At 41.2% G+C, this 27739-nt stretch overlaps 1 protein-coding gene across 10 annotated transcripts in view; it reads left to right on the forward strand.

Annotated features, from left to right (window-relative positions):
- The window catches only part of gramd1ba (GRAM domain containing 1Ba), a 600767-nt gene that overhangs the window by 197504 nt on the left and 375524 nt on the right, over positions 1-27739 (forward strand). For 6 of the 10 annotated variants that reach the window (XM_072238327.1, XM_072238331.1, XM_072238330.1 and 3 more), the window contains exon 2: positions 774-968. The exons of the other annotated variants lie outside the window; for them this stretch is intronic. Coding sequence is in view for 2 of the 6 variants with exons in the window: in XM_072238336.1 (XP_072094437.1) it covers positions 961-968 (8 nt within the window). In the remaining 4 variants the exon portion in view is untranslated. The remainder of the gene's footprint in view (positions 1-773; positions 969-27739) is intronic. 10 annotated transcript variants of the gene reach the window in all.

Genomic DNA, 27739 nt, shown 5'->3' on the forward strand with positions numbered 1-27739 from the left:
TGCTGTCCAGATGTTCCAGGGTGGGGTGAAGTGCCAATGAGAGAGTGCTGGAGTTTATATGATTCATCACTGACCTCTTCTTACTTCACCACTGTGGATCTAAGTGCTACTGGATGATGGTCATTGAGGCAGGTTACCAAGTTCTTCTTAGGCACCAGTATAATAAGAAGCCTGCTTGAAGCAGGGGTACTTCAGACTGGTGAAGCAAGAAGTTAAGGATATCGTGAATACTGCAGCCAGTTGATCAGCACAGGTCTTTAGTACTCGGCCAGGTACCCCATCTGGGCCAGATGCTTTCTGTGGGTTCGTTCTGCTGAAAGGTGCTCTCATGTCGACCTCAGAGTCTGAAATCATAAGATCATTGGGGCTGTGGGAGTTCGTGATTGTTCCTCCATGTTTTGACAGTCAAAACGAGCATAGAAGGCATGGAGCTCATCTGGCAGTGAAGCCCTGTTGTCACCTACATATGTCACCACTTTGTAAGATGTGAAAACATTCAAGCCCTGCCACAGCTGTTGAGCATCCTTCATTGATATAAGTTTAGTCCAGAATTGCTACTTTGCCTGTAAGATGACTTTCTGGAGACAGTAGCTGGACTTGTAATTTTGTTGGACACCAGACTTGAATACCTCTGGTCTGGCCCTCAGCAGATTACAGATGTCATGGTTCATCCAGACTTCTGTTTGGGGAAGACTGAATGATTTTGTGGGGACGCACTCATCTACGGCTTTTTTTTTTATGAAGTCTGTGATAACTGTGGTGTATTTATTCAGATCCACAGATGAGTCCTTGAACATGGCCCAGTCCACAGACTAGAAGCAATCCTGTAGCTGCTCCTCTGCCTTCTGCGACCAGCTATTTGTTATCCTAATCTCTGGATCCTTGCTCTTTAGCCTCTGCCTGTATGCAGGTAGGAGAAGCACAGCCAAGTGATCAGATTTCCCGAAATGCAGTCTGGGCATGGAGAGGTAGGTATTCCTTATCTTAGTATAACAGTGGTCCAGTGTGTTGGGACCTCTGGTGCTACAGGTTAAATGCTGATTGTAATTGGGCAGGTATTTCTTCCATCATGCTTGTTTGGTGACATTAACATGCAGTATCTCAAGAGCTTGATTGGGGACAGCCACTGGTGGTATGTAAACTATGGTCAGGATCATGGAGGAGCACTCTCTTGGTAAATAGAATGGTTGGCATTTGATTGTTAGGCATTCAAGGTTGGGGAAACATGAGTATGCCAAAACCGCCTGATCAGAGCACCACAGAGATATGCCAGTGATATTAAACCTGATCTGATTCTGGTGGGGAGGGTTGTGCCCAAAACAGAGCTAGTTTAGTCTACAACCCTCTGCGGCCTCTTTTGATCCTATGCATTGGACCCTCCATACCAGGTAGTGATTCAACCAGTGAGAACGCTCTCCATGGTACATCTGTAAAAAAATTGTTGGTCTTTGGTGATGTACCAAATTTCTCCTCAAGCTTCTAACAAAATAGAGCCACTGGTGTGTCTTTGTAATTGCATCAATATGTTATACGCAGGATAGATTGTCTGAGATATTGATGCCCGGGAACTTGAAACTGCTTACCTTTTCCACTGCTGACCCCTCAACACAGACTGTTGTATGTTCCTCTGACTTACCTTTCCTGAAGTCCATGACCAGTTTCTTGATCTTGCTGACGTTGAGTGCAAGATTGTCATTGTTACACCATTCAACCAGCTAAGCTATCTCACTCCTGTAAGCCTCCTCGTCGCCATCTGAGAATCTGCCAACAACAGTGGTGTCATCACCAAATTTATAGAAAGCGTTTGAGCTGTGCCTAACCACACAGCCATGAATATAGAAAGAGTAGAGCAATGGGCTAAGCACACATCCTTGAGGTGAGGCGGAGACGTTGTTACTGATCCACATTGACTGTGGTCTTCCAATGAGGAAGTCAAGAATCTGGTTGCAGAGGGAAGTACACAGGTGGACTTTTACCTACTTGGTGCAGGTAACGGTTGCAGAAAAGGAGGAAGTCACGGAAGGATGGTCTACTGAGTCAGTGTGGGTGGAAGTCAGAAACAGGAAAGGGGCAATAACTCTACTGGGTGTTTTGTATTATCATCATCATCAGGTGCCATGCCCAGTTTGAGCTTTGACTGCCACGGCCCACACACTCCTGTTTCGGGTCAAGTGGATCAATTCATTGGTATTCATTTCCAGTTCTCTGGCTGCTGTCTCCATCATCATTTGTCATTTGTCTTCCTCTTGCTTTCTTCCCTTCAATCTTTCCCATAATTACTGTGCATTCTAACTCCTCTTTCCTAATCACATGTCCAATGAAATTACATTGCCTTTTTATGATCTCGTACATTATTTCTCTTTTTGTGTTTGCTCTGTTCATGACATCCCCGTTAGATATTCGTTTCGTCCATGATATTCTTTGCATCCTCCTCAAAAACCACATCTCTGCTGCTACAATTCGTTTCTTCATGTTACTAGATATTGTCCAACATTCTGAGCCATATAACATAACTGGATAAACGTAACATTTTCAGTATTCTGAGGCGGGTTGTCAAGCCTAGTTTAATATTGGTCAGTATACTCTTCATTCTCATAAAGGTGTCTTTTGCCATCCTTATTCTTCTTTTAATGTCCAAGTTGCACCTGCCATCTGATGTCACCCAGCTTCCTAAATAGCAAAAGTTCTGTACTGCTTTATGTCTTTCCCGTTTATTCTCAGCCTGCAGATATGATTCTCCTTCTTTTTGGATATCACCATACATTCTGTCTTTTTGCAATTTATAGATAGACCCATTTTTGCACTTTCTTCAGCAATTATGTCAATTAAGTTTTGTAGTTCTTCCTCTGTACTTGCAATTAACAGTGTCATCTGCATATCTGAAATTATTGATGTTCTCACCGCCAACTTTGATTCCGAAGGTGTCTCTTATTTTTTGTAATATTTTTTCACTGTACACATTAAATAAATCATGGAAGAAAACATACCCTTGTCTAACGCCTCTGTTGGTTTTCGTAAACTGACTCACTTCTCCATCTATTCTTACAGCGGCAGTTTGTTCCCAGTACAGATTTCTGATTAGGCAGAGGTCTTTCGAATCTAGATCTAGAGTTTTCGGTAATATTTCAAATAACTTATTGTGCTTCACTTTATCAAATGCTTTTGTGTAGTCGATAAAACAAGCAAACAAATCTTTTTGCACTTGAATAGTTCGTTCTGATAGTATCCTTAATCACAATATTGCGTTTCTTGTACCTTTGTCTTTCACAAAATCACATTGTTCTTTGCTTATTTGAGCTTGTATCTTACTTTTAGCTCTTGTCATCAAAATTCTTAGAAAGTATCTTGGTCATATGACTCATTAAACCTATGGTCCTATGTAATTCACATTCTATTGCTTTTGTACAGCCCTCTCAATAGTAACAGGGATATCGTGGAGCACATAGGGAGGCAGATTCTGGAAAGGAGCAATAATAATAGGGTTGTTGTGATAGGAGATCTTAACTTTCCTAATATTGATTGGTGTCTCCTTAGCGCAAGGGGTTTAGATGGGGTGGAGCCTGTGTGTTCAGGAAGGTTTCCTGACACAATATGTAGATAAGCGCACTGGAGGAGAGGCTGTACTTGATTTGGTATTGGGAAATGAACCTGTTTAGGTGTCAGATCTCTCAGTGGGAGAGCATTTTGGAGGTAGTGACCACAACTCTATCTCCTTCACCATAGCGCTGGAGAAGGATAATTTGGGAAAATATTTAATTGGGGTAAGGGGAAATATGAAGCTATCAAGCAGAAACTTGGGAGCAGATGTTCTCAGGGAAATGCACAGCAGAAATGTGGCAAATGTTCAGGGAACATTTGCATGGAGTTCTGCATAGGTATGTTCCATTGAGGCAGGGAAAGGATGGTCGGGTTAAAGAACCATGGTGTGCAAAGGATGTGGAAAATTAGTTCAGGAGGAGAGGAAAGCTTACAAAAGGTTCAAGAAGCTAGGTACTGTTAGAGCTCTAGAAAATTACAAGGTTGCTAGGAAGGAGTTTAAGAATAGAATTAGGAGAGCCAGAAGGGGCCATGAGAAGTCTTGGTGAGCGGGATTAAGGAAAATCCCAATGCATTCTACAAGTATATGAAGAGCAAGAGAATGAGCTGTGTGACCAATCATGTACATGGAATCAGAGGAGGTAGCAGAAGTACTTGATGAATACTTTGCTTCAGTGTTCACCGGGAAAAAGACCTTGGCAATTGTGGGGATGACTTACAGCGGACTGAAACTCTCGAGCATATAGACATTAAGAAAGCAGATGTGCTGGGGCTTTTGAAAAGTATTAAGTTAGATAAGTCACCGCGACTGGATGAGATATACCCCAGGCTACTGTGGGAAGCGAGTAGCAGATTGCTGAGCTTCTTGCGATGATCTTTGTGTTATCAGTAGGGACGGGAGAAGTACCAGAGGATTGGAGGGTTGCAAATATTATTCCTTTGTTCAAGAAATGGAGTAGAGATAACCCAGGAAATTTTAGACTAGTGAGTCTGACTTCAGTGGTGGGCAACTTATTGGAGAAGATCCCGAGAAGCAGGATTTATGAACATTTGGAGAGACGTAATCTGATTAGGGATATGAGCCTGATTGAACTCTTTGAGGATGTAACAAAACACATTGATAAAGATAGAGCAGTGGATGTAGTGTATATGGATTTCAGCAAGGCATTTGATAAGGTTCTCCATGCAAAGCTCCTTCAGAAAGTAAGAAAGCATGGGATCCAAAGAGAGCTTGCTTTGTCGATCCAGAATTGGCTTGCCCACTGAAAGCAAAAGGTGATTGTAGATGGTTCATATTCTATATGGAGGTCGGTGACCAGTGGTGTTCCGCAGCGATCTGTTCTGGGACCCCTCCTCTATGTGATTTTTTAAAATATTATTTTATATTTTTTTGGATGAAGAAGTAGAAGGGTGGGTTAGTAAGTTTGCTGATGATACAAAGGTTGGGGGTGTTGTGGATAGTCTGGAGGGTTGTCAGAGGTTAGAGTGGGACATCGATAGGATGCAGAACTGGGCTGAGAAGTGGCGGGTGGACTTCAACTCAGATAAGCGTGAAGTGGTTCATTTTGGTAGGTCAAATTTGAAGACAGAATATAATATTAATGGTAAGACTCTTGGCAGTGTGGAGGATCTGAGAGATCTTGAGGTCCGTGTCGTTAGGACACTTGAAGCTGCTGTGCAGGTTGACAATGTTGTTAAGAAGGCGTATGGTGTGTTGGCCTTCTTCAACCGTGGGAACGAGTTCAAGAGCCATGAGATAAAGATACAGGTATATAAGACCTTGGTCAGATCCCACTTGGAGTACTGTGTTCAGTTCTGGTCACCTCAATACAGGAAGGATGTGGAAACTATAGAAAGGGTGCAGAGGAGATTTACAAGGATGTTGCCTGGATTGGGGAGCATGCCTTATGAGAATAGGTGAGTGAACTCGACCTTTTCTCCCTGGACCGACGGAGGATGAGAGGTGACCTGATAGAGGTGTATAAGATGATGAGGGGCATTGATCGTGTGGATAGCCAGAGACTTTTCTCCCAGGGCTAAGTTGGCTAACACGAGGGGGCATAGTTTTAAGGTGCTTGGAAATGGGTACTGAGGGGACATCAGGGGTAAGTTTTTTACACAGAGAGTGGTGGGTGTGTGGAATGCACTGCCTGCAGTGGTGGTGGAAGCAGATACAAAAGGGTCTTTTAAGATCCTCTTAGATAGGTACATGGAGCTTAGAAAAATAGAAGGGCTATGCACTTGGGAAATACTAGGCAGTTTCGAGAGTAGGTTACATGGTTGGCACAACATTGTGGGCCGAACGGCCTGTATTGTGCTGTAGATTTCTATGTTCTATGTATGGTAGACTGCCTGGATTTGCCATTTGGAGCACACTTCCTCTATCTTGTCATTATCATTTTTTGAAAGAATCCTTCCCCATACTGGCTCTTTAAATTTCTGTTCCAATACTTCTTCCTCTCACTATTTGCATAAGAAAAAGACTGAAAAGAGTGACAGTTTGATTGAGAAGCAAAATATGCATCATTGCACAGAAGTGGGGAGATATTTTGTACAAAATATTTCACTAAAAGTTACCTTGCCCTTCAAACATGATATGATGTATATTTTTATACATGTACTCTCTCCAATGTAGCGTTATTCACTGTAGCTGTTGACCACTCTTTTGAAGGTGGAAATAATTTGACATTAGTTTTACATGCTGCTTAAATCTGCTAATTGAGCAGAGCCTCCTTGTTTTTAAGTCCATCTGATAATTGGCATTTTATTTTATCCCTTCCAATCTATTTATACCAATATATGAAAGATGTACAGTACTGTGCATATATATAACATACTGTACTATATAAAAAATGTCTGTGTATGTATATATTTGTGTGTATACATGACTTTCACAGTACTGTAGTAGTTTTATGTATCGCATTGTACTGCTGCCACAAAAAAACATGTGAATGATGTGGACCTCTATTGTGGACTGAGGGTGGGAAATCATTGTTGGGTAAAGTGGAAGGAAGTGGGGAGGGAGCAGGAGGCACCAGAGGGACATCCTGTAATGATTAATAAACCATTAGTTTGGAATCAGATAACCTTACCTGGTGCCTCAGGGCTGGGTATGCTGCTGTGCCAATCCCTGCCCCAGCACTCCTTCCCTGCCATCTGTCCCAAACCCTTCCTGCAACACTTAACCCTCACTATTCCTAACATCCTTTGCTCCTCCCAGATTTACAAACTCAATCTCCACTGCACATTGCCAATACAGTACTGTGCAAAATTCTTTGGCACCTTAGCTAGATAAATGTGCTAAGATTTTTGCACAGTACTGTAAATGTTATGTAGATTCTAGGGATACTGTGGTATAGTGGTTAAATTACTGAATTACCAGTTCAGTGTTGTAGCCAATTCATCCAGAGAGCTTAGTACTAATTCCTCCATCACAATTTGGCAGGAGGACTGATTGGGAGGGAGGCTAGGTTTGGGTCTTTAACACGCTTTTATGGCCCACTGACATTGTTGTGCCTTGAATGCAGAAGCAGGCCCTGATGCCTGATGGTTGATTGAAAAAGCAAGCATTAGGAACTCCCTGTCTGTGGAACCTCCTTGGTTCGGTTCCTAAAGTTACCCCTCACGCATGTTGTACCTCAGTCAATTATGAACATCACTACATTCCCTCATCTCTGCCTGCCAAAACCAACTATGTTACCCTGAAGCAAGCCTTGAGGTCCCAACTGATTTCCCAAGTTAACTAATCTCCAAATCCTGTATCTACAGAGTACTCAATTTTCACTCTTCTCTGGTATGGCAGAGTGCACGAAAGTACCAGCATGATCTAACTGAATAGCTGAATGTTGACATCGACGGCTGGATTGCTGGAGTTTAATATATAGTTGGTTATATTAGATCTGTGAATGAACCTTATTTTTATTTCAATTGTGACTACTTCATGTGTTCTTAAAGACTGATTTTCTTTTAAAAATCTATTGAAGATTGATGACCTCAATGATGGAAAACATTGGGCATAAATTTTGGAACCCACTGTGCTCATTTGTTCTATTGGAGCAGGTGTTGAGTAGAGGCACATTGATTGTGAAGAGGAATATTCACCGTTATCTATTTTTGTCTATTAACTCAGAGCATTTATTTCTGAATTTACAGCTTATATGTGAAAGAACATCACTGAAATATTGTTTAAATATTTTACAGCATTTTTATTGCCACCTTTTAGGATAATAAGCTACTTTTATGTGGTTTGAGTTTTATGAAACTTTAATAAGTTTGCTGTTTTAGCATCTTAATGGTTGAATGTAAATGCTAAACTGTAATGAGCTTTCAATGTTAGTTGCTTTAGGATAAGTACTAGTGCATTAATTAATTACAGGTGTGTTGAAGAAACAGTATAGGTATCTTGTCTCTGACAGTAGTAAATATGGTGGTGAGAAAGGGCATTTAATAAAAGCCTGGCTATAATAAGATTTTAAATGATCGGCATAGAAAATCTGTTTTACACCCAGGTGAGACAAGAGCTTAATTTCTTTTGGACGAGGTGTTAAAACTAATGCTCGGTGTGTGAACTAATGCTCTCTGTGTGCTCATCTTTGGCTCACTGGGGAGGGAAAGCACGTGTTTCTACTTAGCAAAAGATGGCTGCAGCAGCCAGCATATCCATCCCATTGGTCTCTCGAATTCGATGTTCATAAGTCAGGCATTTGTGACTGGAGAGGACCAGTAATTATATAATACTGAAGTCCAAAGGATAGTCACTTTTGCTTTTGAAGTAAACTCTTGTAGATTTAATTTATAATTTAAATTGCTCCTTGCTCTGAGATGATTTCTTTTTAATTTTCTTCTTTTGCGTATTATTCAAACACTTACCCTATTAATTTAATTTATCAAGCTGGTGTACATCATTAGTTAGTTGGCCAATTAATTCTGCTTAATTAGTCCATGTTAACTCAATTGGTGCATGTGACTGAGATTCTTACCAAACATTAGACTGCAGACAGATTCAGAATTGCAGCATTGTGACCAAATGATTGCCAATTAATTCCATTTTGAAGAATGGAATTAAGTGGCAATCACAATTAAAAGTATTCTACCTGATCTGCCTTAGATGTAGTAACTTAAATGCTTTTAGTTTTGATGCTGGTTCTTTTTTCCAACTTAATTGCGCATGAGGAAATCTGAGTGATGAAGGTGGAGCTATTTATTTACACACAATTTGAATTGTGTGTCACTGATATAGAGAGTGGTACTATCTTTTTGATCATTGCAACCAACTTGCATTAGAAGATTCAACAGGTAGAATTCACTCTCCTGATTCCTGATGCTATCATTTTCTTCCATTTGTTGTACAGCAGGACTTTTTGAACCTGTTCTTGTTGCAAACAAAGAAGTTTTACTGATGAAGCTTTTGAATACTTTTTCATATACATAGCAACCTGTTGTATTGTTTCTATATGTAATAGTTACATTTAGATTGTTTCTATACTTATTAGATATTATCCTTAGTTACATGCTATTGAAAAACATTTTGGTATATTTTATTTGAAATAGGGAGAATCTATCAGAGATGTTGCATAATGTTGAAAGGTGATATACAATTTAAGAAAATTTTATTGTTTTGAAAATTAACAATAAATGTTAAGGCAAATCATTTTCCTCAGTTTTTCTTATAACTGGGGAACACAATAAAAGATCTGCTTTGTTATGCAGTGGAAGATGAAACCTCAATATCCATCAACAATCTGTTCAGGAGCAAAGATACAATACAGCCTTTATGCTGGAAAAACAATGATGTCATATGTCATTTATTATTCATTTCCCAAATGGGTCACATTGTTCCTATGCCGATAGTTAGTTTCTGCATGTTGCTAAGAAACTGTAATCAGAGCATCTTTACTATTGCATCATAACAATTTTTAAAAAACCTAATAAAAATCATAATTTAAATGTTAATTTTGAAATTATGTTTATTTCTTGGGCAATTCTTTGTACTTCGGTAAGGTTTGCTAAAAAGTATAGAGGCAGTAGCATTCATCAATAAAAGAAGTTCAGCCTTTTTCGACCTAAGAGATGAGAAGAAAGTGGTTAATGTGTAATGATTTCTCAACGCATGGGAGGTTAGTTAGGGAAATTCAGTCGCTAGGTATACATGGAGAGGTGGTAAATTGGATTAGACATTGGCTCGATGGAAGAAGCCAGAGAGTGGTGGTAGAGAATTGCTTCTCTGAGTGGAGGCCTGTAACTAGTGGAGTGCCACAGGGATCAGTGCTGGGTCCATTGTTATTTGTCATCTATATCAATGATCTGGATGATAATGTGGTAAATTGGATCAGCAAGTTTGCTGATGATACAAAGATTGGAGGTGTAGTAGACAGTGAGGAAGGTTTTCAGAGCCTGCAGAGGGACTTGGACCAGCTGGAAAAATGGGCTAAAAAAAATGGTAGATGGAGTTTAATACTGACAAGTGTGAGGTATTGCACGTTGGAAGGACAAACCAACGTTGAACATACAGGGTTAATGGTAAGGCACTGAGGAGTGCAGTGGAACAGAGGGATCTGGGAATACAGATACAAAATTCCCTAAAAGTGGCGTCACAGGTAGATAGGGTCGTAAAGAGAGCTTTTGGTACATTGGCCTTTATTAATCAAAGTATTGAGTATAAGAGCTGGAATGTTATGATGAGGTTGTATAAGGCATTGGTGAGGCCGAATCTGGAGTATTGTGTTCAGTTTTGGTCACCAAATTACAGGAAGGATATAAATAAGGTTGAAAGAGTGCAGAGAAGGTTTACAAGGATGTTGCCGGGACTTGAGAAACTCAGTTGCAGAGAAAGGTTGAATAGGTTGGGACTTTATTCCCTGGAGCATAGAAGAATGAGGGGAGATTTGATAGAGGTATATAAAATTATGATGGGTATAGGTAGAGTGAATGCAAGCAGGCTTTTTCCACTGAGGTAAGGGGAGAAAAAAACCAGAGGACATGGGTTTAGGGTGAGGGGGGAAAAGTTTAAAGGGCACATTAGGCGGGGCTTCTTCACACAGAGAGTGGTGGGAGTGTGGAATGAGCTGCCAGACGAGGTGGTAAATGTGGGTTCTTTTTTAACATTTAAGAATAAATTGGACAGATACATGGATGGGAGGTGTATGGAGGGATATGGTCCGTGTGCAGGTCAGTGGGTCTAGGCAGAAAATGGTTCGGCACAGCCAAGAAGGGCCAAAAGGCCTGTTCTGTGCTGTAGTTTCTATGGTTTCTAACTGTTGTATTAATGGTGAAAATATCAGAATAAATCATAAGCTATCCAGTCACATGTGATTGCAATCTGAAATAGAAGTTGAGGGTCCATGGCAGTGTAATCAGTGTCATTAGCTGAAAATTTTGTGGATATCTATCGCTACAGGTTACTTGCTGACTTTGGGGTAGTTTTGTTTGCTTTGTCTAATTTTGAAATTGGTTGTGGTTGCTATGATTTCCATGAAGGTTTACAGGGTAGGCCTATTGTCTCTGCCTGCTCCTGCTCCACTGAACTCGTGTCCACATAGCTTGACTCCTTTCGATCCCCCTTGATACAATCCCTTCCCACCTATCCGCAACCCTTCACATGCCCTCGATATCCTCAACAACTTTCAATTCCCTGGCCCTGACAACCTCATTTTCACCATGGATGTCCAGTCCTTATACATTTTTATCCCCTGTTATTAAGGCTGTAAAGCCCTCTACTTCTTTATCAACAAAAGAGCCAACCGGTTCCCTGCCATCACCACCCCTTTCTGTCTGGCAGAACTGGTCTGCCCCCTCAACAATTTTTTCTTCGTACTTTATACAAGCTCAAGGGATAGCCATGGGCACCTACATGTGCTCCAGCTGTGCCTGTGTTTTCTTTGGCTACCTAGAACAATCCATGTTCTAAGCCTTCCCTTGTAATGTTCCCCAACTCTTTCTGTACTACATTAACGTCTGCATTGATGCTGCCTCATGTACCCATGCCGAGCTTGTCAATTTCATCAACTTTGCCTCCAACTTTCACCCTGCCCGTAAATTTACTTGGTCCATTTCTGACACCTTGCTCCCATTTCTTGATTTTTCTGTCTCCATTCCTGAAAACAAACTGTCTAATGATATATTTTGTAAACCTACCTACTCCCACAGCTATATTGTCTATATATCTCTTCCCACCCTGTCTAATGTAAGGATGCTATTCTCTTTTCTCTGTTCCTTCGTCTTTACCGCATCTGTTCCCAGGGTGCTGCTTTCCTCCTCCTTCAAAGAACAGGGTTCCATTCCTCCACTATTGATGCTGCTCTCACCCGCATCTCCTCCATTTCACAGAAAGCCACGCTTAGTCCTTCTTCTCAACACCTTGACAGGGATAGAGTTCCTTTAGACCTCACTTACCACTCCATGAGCCTCCCCATCCAACACATCATTCTCTACAACCTCCGCCATTTTCAATGGGATCCTACCACCAAACACATCTTTACATCCCCACTCTCCACTTTCCGCAGGGATCATTCCCTCTGTAATTCCCTTGTCCATTTGTCCCTCCCCACTAATCTTCCTCCTGGCACATATCTCTGTGAGTGACAGTACGCCTGCCCATTCACCTCCTCCCTTGCCTCCATTCAGGGTCCCAAACAGTTAGGCAGCACTTTGCGTGCAAATCTGTTGGGGCAGTCTATTGTATCTGATGCTCATCTACATTGGTGAGGCCCGATGCAAACGGAGCGGGGGTGGGGTGGGCGGTGGAGGGACCTCCGCTCCATCTGCCACAAGCAGAATTTCCTGGGGTCATCCATTTTAATTCCTATCTCCATTTCTGTTCTAACATGAGGACCCATGCCTTCCTCTTTTTGCCATGATGAGGAGCAACACCTCCTATTCCATCTCGATAGCCAACGTGATGGCATGAATATGGATTACTCCTTCCAGTAACTTTATTCTCCTCCCCTTTCCTCTGCTTCTATTTCCCACTCTGGCCTCTTACCTTTTCTCCACACCTGAAGATCACCTCTCCCCAGTGCCCCTCCTTCTTCCCTTTTCCCCATGTTCCACAGTCTTCTATCAGATTGCTTCTTCTCCACCCCTTTACCTTTCCAACTCACCTGGCTTCACCAATCACCTTCTAGCTTGTGCTCCTTCTCCTCCCCTATCTTTTTAGTTTAGTGTCTTCCCTCTTCCTTCCAGTAATGAAGAAGGGTCTTAACCCAAAACATAAAGAAGTTGCCTGACCTGCTGAGGTCTTCCATTATTTTGTGTGTGTTGGTTTGGATTTACAGTATTTGCAGAATCTCTTCTGTTTAAGGTTTACAGGGGCTTTTTTTGGTGGACCATATCACAATTTCGAAGAAGCGAGGGGTTTAGACGGGGTGGAGTTTTGTTAGGGTGTTCAGGAAGGTTTCCTGACATAATATGTAGATATGCCTGTAAGAGGAGAGGCTGTACTTGATCTGGTATTGGGAAATGAACCTGGTTGGGTGTCAGGTCTCTCAGTGGGAGAGCATTTTGGAGGTAGTGATCACAATTCTCTCTCCTTTACCATAGCATTGGAGAGGGAGAGGAACAGACAAGTTAGGAAAGCGTTTAATTGGAGTAAAGGGAAATATGAAGCTATCAGGCAGGAACTTGGAAGCATAAATTAGGAACAGATGTTCTCAGGGAGATGTACGGCAGAAATGTGGCAAACGTTCAGGGGATATTTGTGTGGAGTTCTGCATAGGTATGTTCTAATGAGACAGAGAAAGGATGATAGGGTACAGGAACCGTGGTGTACAAAGGCAATTGAAAACCAAGTCAAGAAGAAAAGAAATGCTTAGGAAAGGTTTAAAAAAACTAGGTAACGATAAAGATCTACAAATGTTTGTAGAAGATTATAAGGCTAGCAGGAAGGAGCTTAAGAATGAAATTAGGAGAGCCAGGAGGAGCCGTGAGAAGGCCTTGGCGAGCAGGGTTAAGGAAAACCCCAAGGCATTGTACAAGTATGTGAAGAGCAAGAGGGTAAGACGCGACAGAATAGGACCAATCAAGTGTGACAGAGGAAAAGTGTGTATGGAACCAGAGGAGGTAGCGGAGATACTTAATGAACAATTTGCTTCAGTATTCAATACGGAAAAGGACCTTGGCGATTGTAAGGATGGCTTACAGCAGACTGAAAAGCTTGTGTATATAGCCATTAAGAAAGAGGATGTGCTGGAGCTTTTGGAAAGCATCAAGTTGGGTAAGTCACCGGGACCGGACGAGTTATATCCCAGGCTACTGTGGGAAGCAAGGGAGGAGATTGCTGAGCTTCTGGCAATGATCTTTGCATCATCGATGGGGACGGGAGAGGTTCTGGAGGATTGGAGGGTTGTAGATGTTGTTCCCTTATTCAAGAAAGGGAGTAGCGATAGTCCAGGAAATTATAGACCAGTGAGTCTTACTTCAGTGGTTGGTAAATTGATGGAGAAGATCCTGAGAGGCAGGAATTATGAACATTTGGAGAGGCATGATATGATAGGAAGAGTCAGCATGGCTTTGTCAAAGGCAGGTTGTGCCTTACGTGCCTGATTGAATTTTTTGAGGATGTCACTAAACACATTGATGAAGGTAGAGTAGTAGATGTAGTGTATATGGATTTCAGCAAGGCATTTGATAAGGTACCCCATGCAAGGTTTATTGAGAAACTAAGGAGCCATGGGATCCAAGGGGACCTTGCTTTGGGGATCCAGAACTGGCTTGACCACAGAAGACAAAGAGTGGTTGTGGACGGGTCATGTTCTGCATGGAGGTCAGTGACCAGTGGTGTGCCTTAGGGATCTGTTCTGGGACCCCTTCTCTTTGTGATTTTTATAAATGACCTGGATGATTAAGTGGAGGGATGGGTTAGTACATTTGCTGATGACACAAAGGTTGGGGGTGTTGTGGGTAGTGTGGAGGACTGTCAGAGGTTACAGTGGGACATCGATAGGATGCAAAACTGGGCTGAGAAATGACAGGTGGAGTTCAGCCCAGATAAGTGTGAGGTGGTTTGTTTTGGTAGGTCAAATATGATTGCAGAAAATAGTATTAATAGTAAGACCCTTGGCAGTGTGGAGGAACTGAGGGATCTTGGGGTCCAAGTCCATAGGACACTCAAAGCTGCTGCGCAGGTTGACTGTGGTTAAGAAGGCGTATGGTGCATTGGCCTTCATCAACTGTGGGATTGAGTTTAGGAGCCGAGAGGTAATTCTGTAGCTATATAGGACCCTGGTCAGACCCCACTTGGAGTACTGTGCTCAATTCTGGTCACCTCACTAGAGGAAAGATGTGGAAACTATAGAAAGGGTACAAAGATGTTGCCTGGATTGGGGAGCATGCCTTATGAGAATAAGTGAGTGAACTTGGCCTTGTCTCCTTGGAGTGACAGAGGATGAGGGGTGACCTGATAGAGGTGTATAAGATGATGAGAGGCATTGATCATGTGGCTAGTCAGAGGCTTTTTTCCAGGGCTGAAATGGCTAACACGAGAGGGCACAGCTTTAAGGTGCTTGTGAGTAGGTACAGAAGAGTTGTCACGGGTAAGTTTTTTATGCAGAGAGTGGTGAGTACGTGGAGTGGGCTTCTGGTGACGGTAGTGGTCCTGGATACGATAGAGTCTTTTAAGAGTCTCCTGGACAGGTACATGGAGCTTAGAAAAATAGAGGGCTATGGGTAACCCTAGGTAATTTCTAAAGTAAGTACATGTTCGGCACAGTATTGTGAGCGAAGGGCCTGTATTGTGCTGTAGGGTTTCTATGTTTCTTACTCGCGTAACAGTAGTTCCTCATGTATTGATTGAATGGGCGTGTAGCTAAACCTCACTAGTCCTATATAATCTGAGACACCTTAATGCATAATTTATACTTTACATTTGTATATTGTTTTACATGACTTTATTAACCTTCTAGATGAAGGTGTTCAATACCATTTATTGATTTTGTATTCAATAAAATTTATTTTTTATGTAAGAATAAAAGAAGAAACATTGAAAGACAAGTTCTGATAATTGATCAAATTGGCTATTCAGCACTTGAGCTTGTTCTCTAAGATTAAATATCTGTTGGCTATACATGATCTGATGCAAGGATTTATTAAATGATAGCAAGGTGGAATTTCTTTGTCCATGATGACCTACCTTTACTCAAAGGAGAAAGTGCTGGAAGTCCTCAGCAGATCTGGCATGATCCTTTGAAGGGAGAAACAGAGTTAATATTTCAAGTCATTAGAACACTTTAGGGGCAACGGTCTTCAATTGAGTAGACCATCTAGAACTGAAAGGGACACAGTTCCTTTTCTCTTAAGAGATGAATCTTCGGAATACTCTAATGTGGATGGCTCTGATAATGCAGTAATTGAATACATTCAAAACTGCAATTTGTGAATATTATGGAAATTAAGAGAAATGGAGATTGTGCAGGAAAATGAACCAGAATCAGGTTTATTATTACCAGCATGTGTCTTGAAATTTGTTAACTTAGCAGCAGCAGTTCAATGCAATACATAATATAGACGAAGAAGAAAAATTAAAAAAATAAATCAATTACAGTATACATATATTGAATAGATCAAACACCATGCAAAAAACCAGAAATAATATATATTTTAAAAAGTGAGGTAGTGTTCACAGGTTCAATGTCCATTTCGGAATTGGACGGCAGAAGGGAAGAAGCTGTTCATGAGTCACTTGAGTGTGTGCCTTCAGGCTTCTGTACCTCCTACCTGATAGTAACAGTGAGAAAAGGGCATGCCCTGGGTGCTAGAGGTTCTTAATAATGGACACTGTGTTTCTGAGACACCGCTCCTTGAAGATGTCCTGGGTGGTTTGTAGGCTACTACCCAAGATGGAGCTAACTAAATTTACAACCCTCTGCAGCTTCTTTCGGTCCTTTGCAGTGGCCCCTCCATACCAGACAGTGATGCAGCCTGTCAGAATGCTCTCCATGGTACATTTATAGATGTTTTTGAGTGTATTTGTTGACATATCGAATCTCTTCAAACTCCTGATGAAGTATAGTTGCTGTCTTGCTTTCTTTATACCTGCATTGATATGTTGGGACCAGGTTAGGTTCTCAGAGATCTTGACACCCAGGAACTTGAAGCTGCTCACTCTCTCCACTTCTGATCCCTCTGAGGATTGGTATGTATTCCTTCGTCTTGCCCTTCCTGAAATCCACAATTAGCTCTTTTGTCTTACTGACGTTGCGTGCAACGTTGCTGCTGTGACAGTACTGCACTAGTGATGACCTATAATGATAGAAAATCAAGCATAATCTTGACTAAAAGTAAAACAGCATTAAGGCTGATGACTTAATCCCACTTATAATTATTATGTAGGGGGCTCCATGGCAAAATTAACTCTGAAGGATCTTGATGGGAAATTCATCTGTTTTGTTTTTGTGAAATGTGCAATTTGTTGTAGTCACTACATTGTATTCAGGCTACAGAATGCACTTCATTTATTTTACTGGTACTGCACCCTTGTGTGAATGCAGAGTAGGCCAAAGGTTCCTTAAGGTTGTCATAGCCAAGGAGAGCAATGGGAATAAACTCCCAATTGCTGTTAAGTGCTCTCAATAGCGTGTGTCTCAAAAAGCCTCTGACAACCAAGTTTAGCTTCTGGCCTTATTGTGTGGCTTAGCTACTAAGCCCAGCAGGACTGTTTCTACTTGTCAGGAGAAAGGGCAAAGGCAGGTTATTGGCACCTTAGAACCAGTTGCTGTGGTTGGTAGCTGATCTAGGAGAAGGGAATCTCTAATCTCAAACCTCCACTGCTTTGCGGTTATATCCGCTCATGGGGAAAGCTTCGGGAGTAAACCTTGAGAAAAAATCTGGATTTGGAGTCCCTAACTCCTGTAGCATCGCTGGTGCCAAACTGTATGGTCTCTGCTGTTCCTTTAGATTCATCAGCTATGTGGAAAGGGAGAGCCTGCTGCAAGGGCAACAGCTTGCTCTCCATATTGTACTGCCATGGCTTGTGTAGACAGCCAGGACGCAACATCCATGGTCGACCCTGATCAACGGAGGGCCTGCTACTGGGCCAAATCATTGAAGGGGACATGTCTTCATGATTCTTGATTAGTTGTAGCCAAATGTGCCACTTGATTTTATTGATGAGGTTACTGAACTATTGATGAAGCTTGGTAGATGGATCATGTGCCAAAATCACTTCACAAGTTCAGTCTGATACCTGAATTCCTTTGTAACATATGTGTAAATAAAATTTTGTCATGTTGATTTGTTTGATTCTTGAAAACTCAACATTAAAACAACATGTAATACAGTGGATTCTGGTTGATTAGGACACATCGCAGCATAAAAGCCAGGACCAACAGGCTCTGTGACAGCTTCTTCCACCAGGCCATCAGACTGATGAACTCATGCTGATTTGCGTGTACTCTATATTACATTGACTGGTCTATTTATTATAAATTATTATAAACTACTATGATTGCACATTTAGATGGAGACGTAAAGATTTTTACACCTCATGTATGTGATGAATGTAAGAAATTAAGTCAATTCAATTCCGTTGGGACCAGTGGATTTTGGCTCAATTAAGTGGCTGCCCCAATTAGCCAAAGTTTCATGGAAATAGTGAAAAAGGTATAAAAAAAATAACAAACTGAGTCACAAATTATGTATCTAACTGAAATACAGAACAAATTAGAACACTACCAATAGTACTTACAATACTTTAAAACAGTATTATTTCCTAATAGTTATTGATGGAGGAATTCATCCGGTGCACACATTGAACAAAATCAGTGGACACCTAGTGCAGATAGTGGATTGCCTTCATTTAATGCTATCGATGATTGGATCCTCTAAATCTTCATTTTCATTGTAACATTTAATATGATTGTCGATACCTTGTTGAAGTAGTGAAATCATTTCATTTTCACTTCTGGCTGTTTCTGGTATCTCCAAACCTGAATGCTCGAAACAGTAGTGAGCAAAATACTTTGGAATTATCTTACTGCTTATTTCTCGGAAACTTATCAGTGACAGAAATCACTGGTTTTTGAACACAAGCATATGCAACTGACGCTATTTAGAAGTTGTTTAATCTGTGCACGGTGTAATGTCTAACGGCCACACAAGTGCACATGACTGATGCTAGTTAGAACCTGTTCGGTGACAGTCTCCTACCCCAATTAAGCAGTATAGTGTCCCAATTAAACAAACAAAATCCTGGCTATTTTCTTGATTAGTTTCTGTTCTTCAGGCGTTGACCCATATAAGCGGTTGTCCCGATTAACCGATGGCCCAATTAATTGGAACTCATTGTAATTTAAAACAGCTGATAAATAAAGTGCGGACTTTAGAATTACCAATGAAGAGGAAATTTATTAAATTTATGCTTTTGAATAGGCAAAGCCTTTAATCTCTTTTATATGTGCCTTTACAAGCTTCAAATTTTATTTAATAGTTTGCTTTTAATACTTATCTATGTTCTGATGGATTTCAACACTGTGGAGTGATATAGAATAAAAGTGAAAAGTACTGCTCAGGATGTTTTCCTGGTGTTAGTACTTTGAAACAAACCTAGAAGCATACTAAATTCAAGTTCCTATGTTTGTGTGCTCATGAGATCAACCATGGTGAATTATGCAGAGAAATTTTGCATATGTTTTTGCCATTGATAACCAACTGGCAAGTTTCCACAGTGTATTAGAAGATTAAGGATGAGATATTGAAAGGCACAGAAGGGACTATAGAATATCTTTTTAACAAGGGGGAAGAAATCAAATTAAGTAATACCATAACCATTTCCATTAGTTTTAGCGTATCATATAGTATAATTTTACTTTGTTAACTGGCCATTCATTTTGAAAGGAGAATGCTGCTTTGTGCTGGGTAAATAATTTTCAATTTAGAGCATGTGACAAAAGATGTAATTGTATTAGAAATAAAACAATAAATGTAATTGGAAGTCTCAGCTGAGGTAAAATAGATTATAGATCAAAGGGTAATACTACAGAGTATTATCTCAGCCTATGTGTGGGGTTCTGTTAGGATGCAGATGATGATAACATGGCTTGAATCTAATATTTTCGTAATCAGCAAATAGCCTGCACTCATCCATCCTTCCCAGTTTTAAGAGATAAACAAGATAAGAGCCAACAAAGGAGCTATGAGATGCAAGTTTCCCTGTCAAATAATTTTATATGCAGGTAGAAGGCTGTCACAGGGTATCTATTCCTTTTACTTCGTAACTTTTTGTTCAGACAGATTAAATAATGCAGTTGAGAAATGTTTATTCTTTCATATTGTTTGGATTAATTGATGCAAATCTATGTATTATAATAGATTTGTACATAATAATAAGTTACATTTTATGTGATGTGGATTTTTATTAAGAATTTCACAAAGATAGTGAGTTTGAGTTATCTCCATGAAGGAGGAATAAGTTAAAATTTTATGTAATCTTTACTAGGCAGGTTGTACTGCTTGGGTAGAATAGCTTCCTATCAGGTAGATAATTTTCTGCAATGAACAAAAAATCCCCAACACAAAGCACAGGAGGTACTTTTGAGTGCAGAGACAGGCTAACAACTTGCTAATTGTTTTGCAATACATGCTAAAGTAGCATCAGTTCTAGGTTGTTAAATGCCAGTTATCTGAGACTGTTTTAAAGTTGGTCTGATTTGATTCCATTTGTCAAGTAGATCATTGAAGATTTTTGCTGCATTCCATTTATGATGACTGATACTCCTGCCTAACTTCACCCTACCACTACCATTCTGTTCCCACTTTCCTCCATTCTTCCTCCCACTTCCTGTTTCCCCTCCCACCTCCTATTTCCCTCTACTTATTGTAGACAAAACTGAAGCCAGTCTTGTATCCTGACATCTCAGTTTTTCTGAGTCCTCACCAATCAATGCTAGACTGACCGGTGGAGTAGTGGCATCCGCGCTGGACTTCGAGGCGAGTGGTCCCGGGTTCGAATCTGGCCGGCTGCTTGCACGCTTTCCATCTGCGCTGGGTTGAGTGTTGAGCTAGCAACTCAGCCTTATAAAAATACAGACAAATGCTCAGGAAATGACAAAGGCTGTCGCCTGTTTTGCCACAAGGCACGGAGAGGAACAACAAAAAAAATCATGTCCAGTTGTATTAATAATTTTCTGTGAAACAAGGAGCAGGGAAAGAGGGTCTCTAACCTGAAACATTAATTCTGTTTCTCTTCTCACATGTGCCATCTGGCCTGCGGCGTTTTCAACATTTTCTGTTTTTGTTTTAGATTTCTTGCATTTTTAAACTTTTGCTTACTAGAAGAGGAGACTTCCTGCTGACATGAAATTATTTTAGTGAATGCTGAGTGACTATGATACTATGCAATGTGAAAGGTATGCAGTTATTTCCTATAGACCCTGACCCTAACCTGATTGTATCACGCCTAAGATTTTCTTGCATTAGATATGTGAATAGTGCTATCACATGGCTGTATTTTAGCCATTATGAGTCAACAATTTTCATATTGCTTGCCTTTCCTTGTAGGTTCAAAAGACTTCTGATGTTCTTATGTAGTATTTAATTCATGAAAGTACATCATTTTTATGCAGACTCGTGAAACAGAAATGATTTGTAATTATTAATGTGGAATTCCATGTTCAGATCAGATCTCCTAAGAGCTAAAAGAGTTACTTGAAGAATACTGTTCATAGATAACAGTATTTGACCATTAAAACATGATGTTTCCTTGTTTTTCTGTTAGAAAAAAGAATCAGAATTACAAATCTCTAGTGATTGTATTGCGGTTTTGAATGCTTGTCATAAACATGAGAAATTCTGCAGATGCTAGAAATTCAAAGTAACACACACAAAATGTTGGAGAAACTCAGCCGATCAGGCAGCATCTATGGAAATGATTAAGCAGTCAATGTTTCAGGCTGAAACCTTCTTCAGGACTCAAGAAGGGTCTTGGCTTGAAACGTTGACTACTGAATTCATTTTCATAGATGCTGCTTGACCTGCTGAGTTCCTCCAGCATTTTGTGTAGGTATGCTTGTATTGTTCGCTTATCATTAGCTAAGGTTAGAAAATCAATATTCACACTTCTTTCTACTTCTCCTTCTTGTCAGTGTGACCGGATAAAGACATCAGCCTGGCCGTTAAGTTCCTAATTTGTTGGGTAAACTGCAAGACTCTCACTTCCGATGCATTACTTTCCTAGTGGTAGTCCTGATGGTGTGACATTAAAGGGATAAAGTAAAATTTTTAAAAGTCATTGCTGTGGAAATGATAAATAACCCATTAGCTGTGTGAAATTGCACAATTTTGCAGTATCCTATCCAATCCCGGTATAAGCTACAAAGCTGATGATCTTGCTGAGCAAATGATGAAAGTTATCTGAATCAGTTAAGTAATGAGGGAAGTTTTCTATGACTGTTTCTATTATTTCTTGTTTGAATTTTGTACTGAAACAGCAATTTAGAGGCATTGTCATTTTTTTTTATTGATAGGTAGAAGAACATATTTCCCCCTTCTGAGCAAGGCTGCAAGGGCATCCTTGACATTTTTACCCATGTGCAACAGATGCAAAATGCTGGAGGAACTCAGCAGGTCAGGCGGCATTTGTGGAAAAAAGTAAACAGTCGACGTTTTAGGCCAGGACCCTTTTTCAGAACTGGGAAAGAAGGGGGAAGATGCCAGAATAAAAAGGTGGGGAGGGATGGAGAAGAAAGAATGTGATAGGAGAGGAGAGTGGACCATAGGAGAAAGGGAAGGAAGAGGGGATGCAGGGGGAAGTAGTAGGCAGGTGGGAAGAAGTAAAAGGGCAGAGTGAGGAATAGATGAAAAAGGGGGCGAGAATTGAAGTTTGTTTACTGAAGGGAGAAATCCAAATTCGTGCCATCAGATTGGAGGGTACCCAGATGGAATATAAGGTGTTGCTCCTCCATCTTGAGGGTGGCCTCATCTTGGCACAAGAGGAGGTCATGGACTGACACGTTGGAATGAGAATGGGAATCAGAATTAAAATGTTTGGCCATCAGGAAGTCATGCTTTTTGGTGGATGGTGCGGAGGTGCTTGATGAAGTGGTCTCCCCTCAATTTACGACAGGTCTCACCAATGTAGAGGAGGCTGCATCAGGAGCACTAGACGCAATAGGTGACTCCAATGAATGCTCATTTAGGTTGTTTTCCTCTCCCAGAATATTTTAGGGTGCTTCAATTTTGGGCTTCCTGTTTACTTATTTAGAGGTACAGTATTAGAATCAGGATCAGGTTTATTATCACCGGCATGTAATGTGAAATTTGTTAACTTAGCAGCAGCAGTTCAATACAATACATAATACAGCAGAGAGAAAAAAATAATAAATAAAATAAAACATGATAAATAAACAAGTAAATCAATTATGTATATTGAATAGATTTTTAAAATTTGCGAAAACAGAAACACTGTATATTTAAAAAAAAGTGAGGTAGTGTCCAAAGCTTCAATGTCCATTTAGGAATCGGATGGCAGAGGGGAAGAAGCTGTTCCTGAATCACTGAGTGTGTGCCTTCAGGCTTCTGTATCTCCTACCTGATGGTAACAGTGAAAAAAGGGCATGCCCTGGGTGCTGGAAGTCCTTAATAATGGATGCTGCCTTTCTGAGACACCGCTCCCTAAAGATGTCCTGGGTACTTTGTAGGCTAGTGCCCAAGATGGAGCTGACTAGATTTACAACCTTCTGCAGCTTCTTTCGGTCCTGAGCAGTAGCCCCTCCATACCAGACAGTGATGCAGCCTGTCAGAATGCTTCCACGGTACATCTATAGAAGTTTTTGAGTGTATTTGTTGACATGCCAAATCTTTTCAAACCCCTAATAGAGTATAGCTGCTGTCTTGCCTTCTTTATGACTACATTGATATGTTGGGACCAGGTAAGATCCTCAAAGGTCTTGACACCGAGGAACTTGAAACTGCTCACTCTCTCCACTTCTGATCCCTCTATGAGGATTGCTATGTGTTCCTTCGTCTTACCCTTCCTGAAGTCCACAATTGGGCTCTTTTGTCTTACTGACGTTGAGTGCCAGGTTGTTGCTGCAGTACCATTCCACTAGTTGGCATATCTCACTCCTGTATGCCCTCTCGTCACCACCTGAGATTCTACCAACAATGGTTGTATCGTCAGCAAATTTGTAGATGGTGTTTGAGCTATGCCTAGCCACACAGTCATGGGTATACAGAGAGTAGAGCAGTGGGCTAAGCACACACCCCTGAGGTGCGCCAGTGTTGATTGTCAGCAAGGAGGATATGTTATCACCAATCCACACAGACTGTGATCTTCCGGTTAGGAAGTCGAGGATCCAATTGCAGAAGGAGGTACAGAGGCCCAGGTTCTGCAACTTCTCAATTAGGATTGTGGGAATGATGGTATTAAGTGCTGAGCTATAGTCAATGAACAGCATCCTGACGTAGGTGTTTATGTTGTCTAGGTGGTCTAAAGCCATGTGGAGAGCCATTGGGATTGTGTCTGCTGTTGACCTATTGTGGTGATAGGCAAATTGCAATGGGTCCAGGTCCTTGCTGAGGCAGGAGTTCAGTCTAGTCATGACCAACCTCTCAAAGCTCTCATCACTGTCAATGTGAGTGCTACCAGGCGATTGTCATTAAGGCAGCCCACATTATTCTTCTTAGGCACTGGTGTAATTGTTGCCTTTTTGAAACAAGTGGGAACTTCTGCCTGTAGCAGTGAGAGGTTGAAAATGTCCTTGAATACTTCCGCTATTTGGTTGGCACAGGTTTTCAGAGCCTTACCAGGTACTCCATCGGGATCTTCTGCCTTGCGAGGTTTCACTCTCTTTAAAGACAGTCTAACATCGGCCTCAGAGATCACAGGGTCATCAGGTGCAGCAGGAATCTTCACTGCTCTAGTTATATTCTCCCTTTGAAAGCGTGCTTTGAAAGCATCAAGTTCATCTGGTAGTGAAGCATCGCTGCCATTCATAATATTGGGTTTCATTTTGTAGGAAGTAATATCTTGCAGACGCTGCCAGAGTTGCTGAACATCTGATATCGCCTTCAACCTTGTTCAAAATTGTCTCTTTGCCCTTGAAATAGCCCTCCGCAAATCATACCTGGTTTTCTGGTACAGGCCTGGGTTGCCAGACTTGAATGCCAGAGATCTAGCCTTCAGCAGACGATGTACCTCCTGATTCATCCATGGCTTTTGGTTTAGGAATGTACAGTAAGTCTTTGTAGGCACACACTCATCCACACAGGTTTTAATGAAGTCGGTAACAACTGCAGCATTCTGATCCAGATCCAAAGATGAATCCCTGAATACAGTCCAGTCCACCGATTCAAAGCAGTCCTGTAGGCGCTCTTGTACTTCCCTTGGTTCTCACTGCTGGTGCGGTAGTCTTCGGTCTCTGCCTACACCCGGTGAGTAGAAGTACAGCTTCTACTCGATCAGACTTCCCGAAGTGAGGGCGTGGAATAGCACGGCAGCATACTTGATGGTGGTGTAGCAATGATCCGGTATGTTGTTTCCTCTGGTACTGCAAGCGATCTGTGTGGAACAAGCCCTTCTGGCCCAGTGAGCTACATTGCCCAGCAACCCATCTATTTAACCCTAGCCTAACCACAGGACAATTTACAATGACCGGTTAACGTACCAACTGATACATCTTTGGACTGTGGGAGGAAACCCACGCGATTCACAGGGAGAATGTACAAACTCCTTACAGACGGCGTTGGAATTGAACATCGAACGCCAGAATGCCCCAAGCTGTAACAGCTGCTATGCTACTGTGGCATCTGCAGATACCTCATGGCATCATCATACAATGGAAATTCAAGGGAAAACCTCTTCAATACAGTTAGATAAAATAAGTAAATAAGGCAAACAGCATATTTTTGTGAAAAATATGGACGTGAAGCACTGAGTAACCTTCCTTCTTTAAACTTGTATCAGAATTGACTTTAAAACATATTTCTAGCTGTGGAATTTAATTCCTGTTATTATAAATTTGATGCTTTCTGGTATTGTCTGATGTCTTTTATCATGGCATATGATTCATCTATAGTATAAACCCAAGAAAGCTTCAAACCATTAAAAAGGTTGTTCCTTGAATTTGAGGGCCCAATATCAGTAACTTTTTTAGAAGCTTCACTCAAGATGTTTCTTTGTTTTATTGCTCCCTGCTACTGTCAAGTACAGTGGGGTCACTATTAACAAGCAGTGATAGGAGTACATCACTCATTATGAGAGTACAGCAATGGTAACAGTAAAATATGTCTGCTAATCCCAGTAAATTGAGCCATGTAAATTTGACCATTGTGGAGAATCTTGCTGCCTGAGAAGCTGGAGAATCTTACTATTGTAAGAACAAGTACATATCACTCAAATGGACATAAGACCATAAGATATAGGAGTAGAATGCGGCCATTTGGCTCATTGAGTTTGCTCTGCCATTTCATTATGGCTGATATTTTCCCTTTCAGCCCCAATCTCCTGCCCTCTCTCCGTATCCCTTCATGTCCTGACTAATCAAGAATCTATCAACCTCTGCCTTAAATCTACCCAATGACTTGGCCTCCACAGCCGCCTGTGGCAATGAAATTCTTTTTAATATCCATTCTGAAAGGACACCCCTCTACTCTGCGGCTGTATCCTCTGGTCTTAGACTCCCCCACCATAGGAAACAGCCTCTCCACATCCACTCTATCGAAGCCCTTCAACATTTGATGGGTTTCAATGAAGTCACGCCTTATTCTTCTGAATTCCAGTGAGCAGAGGCTGAGAGTCATCAAACGTTCCTCATATTGACAAGCCTTTCAATCCCAGAATCATTTTCGTGAACCTCCTCTGAACACTGTCCAATGTCAGCACATCCTTTTTTCTGGTAAGGGGCCCAAAACTGCTCACAATACTCCAATTGAGGCCTCACTAATGCTTTATAAAACCTCAACATTGCATTCTTGCTTTGATATTCTGGTCCTCTTAAAATGAATGCTAGCAGTTCATTTAAAAATATGTAGCAAAAGAATGTTCATGGTTTCAGTGTTTAGGAAATTGGGTATTTCAGACCACGTACAAGCTAGAAGGTAACTTGGATAATTCAGAGTCAAGATGGATTAGAAATTTGCCTCTCTAGTGTCAGGGATCGAATAACCTTGAGAAATGCTGCATTATTGTTTTGATTTTCTCTCCCAGTTTCATGAGATAAACATGGGTTCACCAGCTATTTCCCATGGTCTAAGCTCAACATTCTCAGATTTCCCTTACTTTTCCAAAAACCCTCCTGAACCCCACAACCCTTTTCTCCCACTCTATCCTCTCTCACTCTGTCCCCATCCCTCCACCCCTATATTCCCTTCCCGTCCTCTCCCTCTAGCCCCCCTCTCTCCCCTAGTCCCCCCCTCTCCTCTCTACCCCCACTCTGAACTCTTTGCTTCTACCACACCCTAACCCACGTGACTAACAACCATAATAAGCATAATAGTTACATGACGCAAAATACAATACAGACAGAGAACAGATACGTGGCTCCTACAAAACTTAAGAGTATTAGAACAGTCCCCTTCATCACTCCTCATATGTGATTAAGAGGAGTGATGACCATCCCAGCAATCAGTCTGGTGAACTTCAATGTACTCTCCAATTATTTGCTGTTTAAAAGAAAACTTCCATGTTTCTGTTTTTTTTTCTACAAAAGTGGATGACCTGCCATGTTTGTCATAATACTCATCTGTCATGTTCTTGATGATTCACTCTATCTTGCTGCATAACTCATTCGATTGTATCCCACGACTTGCTCTACTGCTCACTAGTTCCTCTGCTCTGTGTAGGTCTTTTGTAATTTTTTGTGCATAAAATCAGAGACTTGCAAATTTAAAATATGGCACTGTAGAGAAGTTGAGCCAGCATAGGTGAGTCATGATCGTATGATGATTGCACCACTCACACCCCTCTTTTCATTGGTGGCGTGGCAGTAGAGACTGCGAGCGGTGAAGAGAGCTGGACTATGCACATCTATACTCACATCCTTTTACAGAAGCTTAGTGGAGAGCATCCTAGCATGCTGCATCACTGCATTTTACGGAAATTGCACTGCGGCAGACAGAAAGTCTCAACAATGGGTAGTCAAGACTGCCTAACACTTCACTGGCACCAGCCTACCTACCATCAAGGACATGTATATAGAAAGGTGCCAGAAAAGGGCCAGTAACGTCATGAAGGATCCCACCCAACCTGCTCGGAGACTGTTTGTCCTACTCTCAT

Source organism: Mobula birostris, chromosome 20 (genome assembly GCF_030028105.1).
Source record: "Mobula birostris isolate sMobBir1 chromosome 20, sMobBir1.hap1, whole genome shotgun sequence".
In the NCBI taxonomy this organism is placed as follows: domain Eukaryota; kingdom Metazoa; phylum Chordata; class Chondrichthyes; order Myliobatiformes; family Myliobatidae; genus Mobula; species Mobula birostris.